Source organism: Solanum tuberosum, unplaced genomic scaffold (assembly GCF_000226075.1).
Source record: "Solanum tuberosum cultivar DM 1-3 516 R44 unplaced genomic scaffold, SolTub_3.0 scf00060, whole genome shotgun sequence".
In the NCBI taxonomy this organism is placed as follows: domain Eukaryota; kingdom Viridiplantae; phylum Streptophyta; class Magnoliopsida; order Solanales; family Solanaceae; genus Solanum; species Solanum tuberosum.
The window spans coordinates 1,446,347-1,455,541 of NW_006238985.1; the positions used below are offsets into that span (position 1 = coordinate 1,446,347).

At 35.1% G+C, this 9,195-nt stretch overlaps 1 protein-coding gene across 5 annotated transcripts in view; it reads left to right on the top strand.

The window, feature by feature from the left end:
• Positions 1–8,687, top strand: part of LOC102582842 (NHL repeat-containing protein 2) — a 24,567-nt gene extending 15,880 nt beyond the window's left edge. For 4 of the 5 annotated variants that reach the window (XM_006344714.2, XM_015307557.1, XM_006344715.2 and 1 more), the window contains 10 exons: positions 1,805–1,898; positions 2,076–2,233; positions 3,295–3,344; positions 3,803–3,924; positions 4,028–4,135; positions 5,273–5,365; positions 6,206–6,242; positions 7,168–7,412; positions 7,541–7,690; positions 8,277–8,687. In XM_006344714.2, coding sequence (XP_006344776.1) covers positions 1,805–1,898; positions 2,076–2,233; positions 3,295–3,344; positions 3,803–3,924; positions 4,028–4,135; positions 5,273–5,365; positions 6,206–6,242; positions 7,168–7,412; positions 7,541–7,690; positions 8,277–8,441 — 1,222 coding nt within the window. In that variant the 3' untranslated portion in view covers positions 8,442–8,687. The other variant, XM_015307558.1, reaches the window with a different exon arrangement.
• Positions 8,688–9,195: the final 508 nt, after the last annotated feature.

The following is a 9,195-nucleotide window of genomic DNA, read 5'->3' on the forward strand; positions in this document are numbered from 1 at the left end:
TTGGGGGGGGGGGGGGAGGACATGGCTTGACCAAAGGGTATATTATCTATTTTTGTTTGCATGGAAGAAGTTTTGCTTCTTTGTGATTATAAAATAAAAAAACTGCACTTCTTGATGTGCTTTTATCTTTCTTTCTTGAAATGGGAATTATTTGTGCTATAGTGGTATCTCCTCAGTTTACATTAAGTAGTTTGATGATACATGGAGATCTTTAGTTAACTCGAGCTGAATATTTTATTAGTCGCAATAGGATTCAAGATGATAAAGTAGTTGTTGAAAGCTACTCCTAGTTTGAATATAATGGCCTAAATTTTTCTTTTAGATTCATTTGAATTTTTTATGCCATTTTTTTTTTTAGTTGGAATTGGTATTCCTCAACTCAAGATTACAAAGGCAGAATCTAAATATCAAAGCTTTTAACTTTACATGTTGATAACCATCCCTATCATTTTTATTCTGTACTTTTTAATAAGGTACTCCTTTTCATTTAATTTTTAGTTTGGTTTTGACTAATCTATCTGTAGCTGACCAGAAAAGAGAGACCACATACGTGGGTAATAATTGCTTCATTAGGTTTGAAGTTTATTTTAAGAATCTTCATATGTGGCGTCTCCAGAACTGGTTGATTTTCCATGAGGCCAAATTAAACCGTGAATAATTGATTACATATGACTTTTTTTTGACAACATATGACCTTTTTTTTGACAACATATGACTTTTTTTGACAGGTTTTCATATCCTTTCCTGGAAAAGAAATTAGGGAAATATAGTTGATTAACAGGAGAACTTAAATAGTTGTTCTATGTTTCCTCAAGTTGGTTCATACTGTCAAAACAGTAAGAAAAACTAGTGGAAACGAAGATACTTAAAAAGCTTGTTGAAAAGAATGTTCTGTAAACAAAGAACCAGAAGATATTAGAACATAACCACAGAAAAAAAAGCAACTGAAATGAAGAAAAAGAAAATGATTAAGGATATTTGTTCCACCACTGGTGGGAAAGGGGGAGTAGAACTACTCACTATAGGGTGGGTGCGAGGGGAAAAAGAGAGATTTCTTGAGCTTGGGCGGGGGAGCCAGTAGGCTGGGTTAGATGTGGGGTTGGAGTTGACAGGGATCGCCATCAGGCCACAGTGAAATAATGATCTTGATCTTGCTGGTGAAGAATATGTTCGAAATATTAGTGGAGTAGGGATGCGGATAAGCCGAGGAAGGAGAAGGAGCAGGAGAAACTGGATTGGATTGAGGATGGGGGAATACTAAGGAAAATGTTTGCCTTTATCATTTAGATTTGGAGGTAAAGTAGTCTTCTAGGACCAAATCCGATGGAATACTAATCCTCAAATTAGTATCTCACCCACCGGATGATATGATGCCAAATTACACTGATAAGTTTCCTCAATTCACTCTGGTCGTCTAGTTCTCTACAAATAACATTCAGGCATATATACATCTTCCTTTCCTGTCCTCTGTGCTGTCAATTTGAATACTAATTGTCATTCTGTGGTCTAACCGATTAACCTGACAGCCAAATACAGCCAAATTATCCCCTCTTCCTAAATCATCCTAGTTCCCATTTAAAATTCATTCAAAAACTTTTTAACTTCTCATTTCCTAGCATTAACAACATACGGTTTGACGTTCTGTTTCCTTATATTTGTATTTTTGACAGATGAAAGTTTTTACTTCAATTTCCTTTTTAGTTGGCCTTGATGTGCTTATAGCTTTTTTATGAGATAATAATTTTCTTTACCTGGATAATTTAAGGAAGCTTTTAGTTTAACCTATTGAGTTCCATTACTGTAGGGTCATTGACTTTGTTAATGAGACAGTGCGGACCCTTGCGGGAAATGGAACAAAAGGTTCTGATTATGAAGGGGGAGGAACTGGAACTGCACAGGCAAGATTGGATCAAATTAAATAATTACTTGGTCACCAACTGGTTCCAGTTAGCTCTAGCTTATTGCATATGTAGTTTCGTGCTCTAATTTTATTTCTCTCTTTAATCAATTTCAAATATAGTCTTGTGAATCATCCTTTTTTCTTTGGAACTGAACATCATTGGTCATATTTTCAGCTTCTCAACTCTCCATGGGATGTCTGCTTTGAACCTGAGAATGAAATTGTCTACATCGCAATGGCTGGTCAGCATCAGATCTGGGAACACAAGACATCGGATGGAGTTACAAGAGCTTTCAGTGGGAATGGTTATGAGAGGAATTTGAATGGCTCAAGGTAATATGTGTGTGTGTCTGCCTGTGTGTTAGCTTAACTAGAGTTTCAGCAGAATGCTGGTTAATTGTGCTAGTTGTTTATATGAGATTAATTCTTAAATGCTATGATGCTCACTAATCATCATCTGTTTGTCACACTTTCTTTTAAGGTGCTTTGTACTTCAAAACTAGTTTCCAAGCCGTTTTGAAGAAAAGGGTTTCCTCTTTTTGCTTAGAAAAAGGATCCATGTGTTAATCTAGAGCGAGAGAGAACCAACTGAGGACCAGATCTTTCACTGATAAACAAAGACAGAAACAAACTCAGTTCACACTTTTTGATTCACTGCTTTACACTTGCTCTGTGAATCTATCAGTGTAGTCATATTTTAGGACTGCATGGATATGCCTCTTCTTTTGAACTGCCCGTGTAGGCTTTCTAAAAGATCTCTCATTTTTAGGGATAACAGTAAGAGTTTTTATGGACTGGGCTCTTTTGGCAAGGTATTTCACAAAGATTGGAGAAGTTGTCAAAGACTCATCAACGCACAGGCGGATATTAGTTTGAGTGGCATTTTAAGATCAATTTTCTTCTGAAAGTTCCATTATGAATTTGGAACCCATGTTCTGTGGACTTCTAACACTATCATCTAACTTAATTCATTGGAACATGAAGAGTACAAAAGCTAACCCATACTCAAAGGAATATATATCCCTTTTGGTCTTGAATCTTGATAATGTGCTCTGGATCTCTTCCTAGTAAAAATTTGGTTCAACATTAGCACTAGCAAATTTTCTCTGTTTGGCTACTTACAATATGGTTACTATTACTTCCTAGTAACACTTAATGAAAATAATGGATCTCCATGAATCAGCAGGAGCTTCAGCCAAAAGAAAACAGGGATTAAACTAATGTAATGTGGAAAGGAGAAACCTGCTTTGTGCTTTTAGTTTTTGGGTTTTAGCTTCTATCTTTGTATGACTTGTCCTTGTATGTGTTAGTTGTGAGAACATTTCCTTTTAGCCACTTACTTTAGACAAACTTGCTGATGTTTACGTATCATCTTCTTCTTGGCCATGGGAAAGCTCTACAAGCACGTCATTTGCTCAACCTTCTGGGATTTCCTTGTCACGAGGTAATCTCTTAACAAGACATAAATTGTTCTTTTGAACTGGTCTATAGTTTTTACCTTTTCTTTTGATATAATTCGTTTACTTTTTCTTTTTGATTGTTAGAGCTCAGTATATTATTTCTGTATCCTGATCAAAAAATTAATTTAGCAATAAGAGAATGCTGTAAAATAAGTACAAAAGGAGGCTACATTACAAATTGTGTAAAGAGCTCAGGAAGTGAATCATGGCATCTATGTCAGTTGCAATAGCCAGGTTGCACCAAAAAAATAAAAAGAAGAGAAGATATACGTATTTGATACTAATTACAGATTCAGATTCTCTCTCAAAAACTCTGGCATTCTTTTCTTTCCAAATAGTCCACCATATCACTGCAGGGATGGTATTTGAAGTTTTCCTCTTCACCTTGCCAAAACCTTTCAAGTTGCCAGCATTTAATTACTCATTTACTTGTTTTTTGTAGATCTTAAGGAGGCATATGTTGCTGATAGTGAGAGTAGCTCCATTCGGGCAGTTAATCTAAGAACAGGAGGTTCAAGATCACTGGCTGGTGGTGATCCAGTTATTGCAGAAAACTTGTTTAGGGTAATTTTGTGTGAAGCCAAAGAAACCAGATTTGCATTCTCTAGTATATTTTAGTCACATTTGTGACAGAAATAAACTTGTTAAAGGAGCATTTTTTGTGCAGTTCGGTGACCATGATGGAATAGGCTCTGAAGTACTTCTTCAACATCCGTTAGGTGTTTTATGTGGAAAGGATGGTCAAGTTTATATTGCAGATTCTTATAATCACAAGGTACTTACAGGCTAATTTTTTAACAGTAAACATTTGCTCCATATGTGACACAATTTTATGACATCTTATGATCTTTAACACACTTCTCCTAAGACATATTATAATTAATTTAGTTTGAACTATGATGTGATGTTCATTTGTCAAACTAACTTCTCAATCACTATAATATATGCTTCCACTATTATCAACATATTATTCTAGTGGAAAAGACCAAACAGCTATGCTCTGAGAAGACAGACCTCCAATGGAAGAAATACTAAATGCAGCTAACCTGATGCTATCGCTTTATTGCCCAACTCCTATCTTAAGTACTTTTTTTTTTTGTATGGAAGCCATGAATGTAAAAATGTGTTGATTTGTAAAACATATTAGTCATCTGCCGTCTCCCAATAGCTTTGTTTTATCATTCACTCTCTCTACCTCCATAAGAACCTTTTATTTTGGTACAAAACATTTGGTTTTCTTTTTCAAACATGATCTGGATAGTCATAAATTATTTCTAGTTATTTGGACTTGATCGAAGATTATCATTATAACTTGCACCTTTTTGTTTGAAAATCTTTTTGTGATTTGGTGGGTTTATGAAAAGTGAAGGAGGAGAAGAGAGAAGGGCCTTTGGGAAGATTGAAACCGTGTGGTGAAGGTTGATAGGAGGGTTAATAGCATGTGATCTTACACTTAATATCAAGGCGACACTATGTCAATAATGGTACAACTTATGGTGGAGTTTGTGGCTTCCTCTTGATTAATGTTATGATTGAGATATCAAAGCTAATAAAGTTTAGTCTGCTTAACCAGAAATTGGCACTGTGAACAATTTTGACAAATCATCTAATTTATTTAGACAAAAAAAAATTATGCTGAAATTGTGGTGCCTTATGCCAGATAAGAAACAGTTGCTCGTATGTAGAATAATAGTGAAGTATTAGGTTTTAAAAGTTTGTGGCCTTTCCTGCTTCTCCTTTCAATCAACTAGTGACCTTGAAAAGCGATGTTTCATATGATGCTTGTTACGATTTCAAGCTCAAAGAAACCATTTTATGCAACTTATATTTCAATAATGAACTACTTGTTTTGGTACCGTAACAGAAACATCTCAGTTAAGTAAAAGCTTTCCTCTTTTGTTTAACTTGCCAGATTAAGAAACTAGATCCAGATAGTAAAAGGGTGACTACATTAGCTGGTGTTGGTGAGGCTGGTTTCAAAGATGGAGCAGCGGTGGCAGCTCAGGTTGGAAAGAGTTCATATATCTTTTCTTGTATCATATTCTGGACATTAGTGTTACATTCTGACATTCATTGCAACCAATCATATTTTATGTCCACATGGATGTTACACTTAATAGCATTAGCATGGAAATGAGTACCTAGACCATATTATTTCTCCAACTTGATGGACATAATAAACTGCTGACACATGAATAATTTAAATCCAGCATAGCATTTTTCTAAAATATGTGGCTGCATCTGTAAACAATCTATTTAGTTACAAGTCCCTTATACACGAGAAGGCATACCCCTCCCACCAAACCTTTTCTACGCAAAATTTCATCATCAATCAGCAGTAGCTTGTGAGGTCATTATTTCTCCAAGTAAAATGTTCTTATTGCATATAATCTAGGACTTATCTCCCAAGTATCTACAATTACTGCTATTTTTCTTAAAAAATCGGACTACAATTAGTCAGAGGTTGTGTTGAACAAAGAGGGAAAAGGCACCCCAATTTGGGAGATAAGTCCTAGATTATATGCAATAAGATACTGACTAAAAGAACATTGCTATTTCTACAAAGAGCACCCAATCTGCACAAAACTATTTCCTTTTGTGTACTTCTTTTATATGGAAAGATCCTTTCAACCATACATGAACAAAATTTTACCTTATTAAAGGAGAAAAAAAAAAGGAGTCTTACGTTTTGTCCCTTTAAACCTTCAATTAACATGCGCGAAGTATAATTTTCTTCTTGATTCTTAAATTTCCCATTCTTAAGATAAATTGCTTTTACTGCTAGGATCTCTGACTTTCAATTTTGGTGTTTCTCTTCTTTCTTTTTGTTTTTATTTACGTGCAGTTCTCAGAACCATCTGGAATTGTTGAAGCAGAAAATGGTAATCTCTTCTTCTTTGTACACAATTTCACTTGGCTGATTGCTCACTCTGAGAGTGGACTATAAAACTTTGCAGGAATAAGAGACATAAATAATCACAATGAAATTGGTGGTCTAAACTCTGCAATCCTCACAAATTATTGCAGGAGCTCTATCACGCTTAATTTATATATACTCATCTTAAGCTGCACTAGCAAGAATAGTAGGAGTGCTGGTTATGCATCACAGTAGTTTGTAATTGACCAAGTAGATGTTCCTGCTAAAGAATTAAGTTTAAGGTCTATTTTCATGTGGGATGAGTAATTCTGTTAAAAGAAATCAAATTATGACAACACTCAGTCCTGCATAAACACGTGTGAAGTGTTCATGGCTCATTCCTGCATAAACACTTCTCAACTGATCTGCTCCTATATCTTAAGTTACCTCATTTTGCTTTTCTATCACAATTGTCCTGAGAGAGAGAGAGAGATACTTGGGATTTTGGTGCATTAGAAGCTGCACCTAAGGTGTATCATGTCTCTTGATGGAGCATGGCACCAGTTATGTCCTAAAAAAATATTGGTGGCTATCAAGGCCATTGTTATGTATACTTCTTGCACGAGTGAGCAATTTGGTGATGATTGTGAAGGCAAAGCCAAAAAGAAGAAATTTGGGAGAAGACGGGATGATATACACTTCTGGTCACTAGGGTATCAATTGCTTAAGATTCATTAATACTTTTTGCAATGTCTTCAATTGTTTAAGGGACTTTAGTCTCATTGACAAGTTAAACCAAGAAAATGTACCCTGCAATGGCAATGTTATTCCAGAATATGAGATCCAAGTCTTAAGTTTTGAGTTAGATCGTACCTTTGTTTGTATCTCTGTGTTTTGAAAATGTAACAGCTGATACTTGTATTTGATGCTATTTTATATAACCTTTTTAGGAAGATTATACATAGCAGATACAAATAACAGTGTGATAAGATACTTAGACCTGAACAAGTCAGAAGCTGAAGTTCTTACTCTGGAGTTGAAAGGAGTGCAGCCTCCACTTAAATCCAGATCTTTGAAGCGCCTTAGACGGCGATCTGGAGCTGACACACAGACTGTTGTAGTTAATGGTGGTTCATCCAGTGAGGGTACATTGAACTTAAGAATCTCGGTACCTGAAGGATACCATTTCTCCAAGGTTTTCTTTCTCTCTTCTGAACAGATTAAGAAAATAGGAACAGTATTTTCCTACCCTTAGAATTTACCACCACAATATGTCCCTGTTTATTTTGCCTCATAGGCGTTTCTACCTTGTACCAAATGCAGGAAGCCAAGAGTAAATATAGCATAGATTTTGATCCAGATAATGCTGCTGAGGTTGATTCCTTGGAGGGTAATCTCAGCCCAGAAGGTTCTGCAGTAGTGCACTTCAGAAGATCTTCTGCTTCACCATCCACCGGCAGAGTTTATTGCAAGGTATGACTATCTGTTGAATATATCTTTTAAGTTTTACTTTAGTTTAGTGAAGTTTATGGCTTGCATTTACCTCCTTAGCCATGCGCATCTATATTCAGCCATTTAATGAAGAAGACTATGCCAGGCAATATTTTGAGCAAAATAAAGCATCAGTGCTTTGGGGAATTGATATTGACTTGATATATATATGCTTTCAAGTAGCCATTTGTTAGTAGCATCCCATGTAGTGTTCTACCTCGCTACATGAATTGACAATATGCTCTCGATGATAAGCATAATGTCATGGCTTATGTGCTATGTGATATCTTCAGTCTAGCAAAGCAATATGTGCTATGCCAGGATTGATAATATAGATTTTGTCCCCTATGAACGTACTTACAAAAATTAACTTGAGAGGCACACAAACTTATCGAAGGCCTTGTAACTGGGCCCGAATTCACCACATTAGACTAGCAATGTGTTAGTAGCATCTCATGTAGTATTTGTGTACCTTTAGCCCAATGAGAATGCTATCACTTTCCTAGTTTATAATGGTCCATCTTAGAGTTGCATTTTCAATGAGTACTATTGCCACTTCCAATTTCAGGTATACTATTGCAAAGAAGATGAGGTTTGCTTGTACCAGTCATTGACCTTTGAAGTACCATTTCAAGAGGTAAATCCAGATTCTGCCCCTGCCATGATCTCACTTCCTTTTGATGTGAAGCCAAAAACATCACCAACTAGCTTACAGATTCCGGCTAGGACGTGATTGATTCATCGTGAGAATACATATTACTTAATCATGATTACGTGATAAATGAAGAGCAACTTTCACATATAGCAAACATAAAAATCATATTTGTATGTTATAGTTATAGTTTGCATAATTGCGCTTCATAGTAAATTTTATGTTTGCTATGGAGCTTTTGATTTGTATAATTCGCTACAAACATTCAATTTTATACAAATTGTTCAGTTTTGTATAAATTCATTTATACATTGTAATTTGTATAATTATAAGTGTATAGGACGAAAATATAAATGAATGTATATTAGAATGACACATCACCTTTGTGGTTCACATTCAATTCAAGATATTAAAAAGAAATTGATACTGTTTAGTAGATGTCATAATCATGAATCATTAATTGCATGATAAGCAAAGGATAAAGGAAAGAGAGTCACTCGTGTGCGTGCACTTGTCTTTTAATGGTCGGATGATGATTGCTGCCACTGCTTTTATTTGTTTTAAAGACCTTTGGTTAGTCTTTAATTTATCATATAATATTACGAGTCCTCTTAAACTCTATATTATACTAAGTGTTTGTTAATCGACAGCTAATAACGTGTTTTATTGCGCTAACTAATTTTGATGTATATATTTCAGGATATTTATATATAAATTGTTTGAAACAAACTTTGTTTTCAAACAAAAATTATTCGTCAAATGAAAGAAACACTAATTAATTAGAAGCATAGTTATAGACTTCAAATGCACGAAAAGGTCAAGGTTATGGATAAGT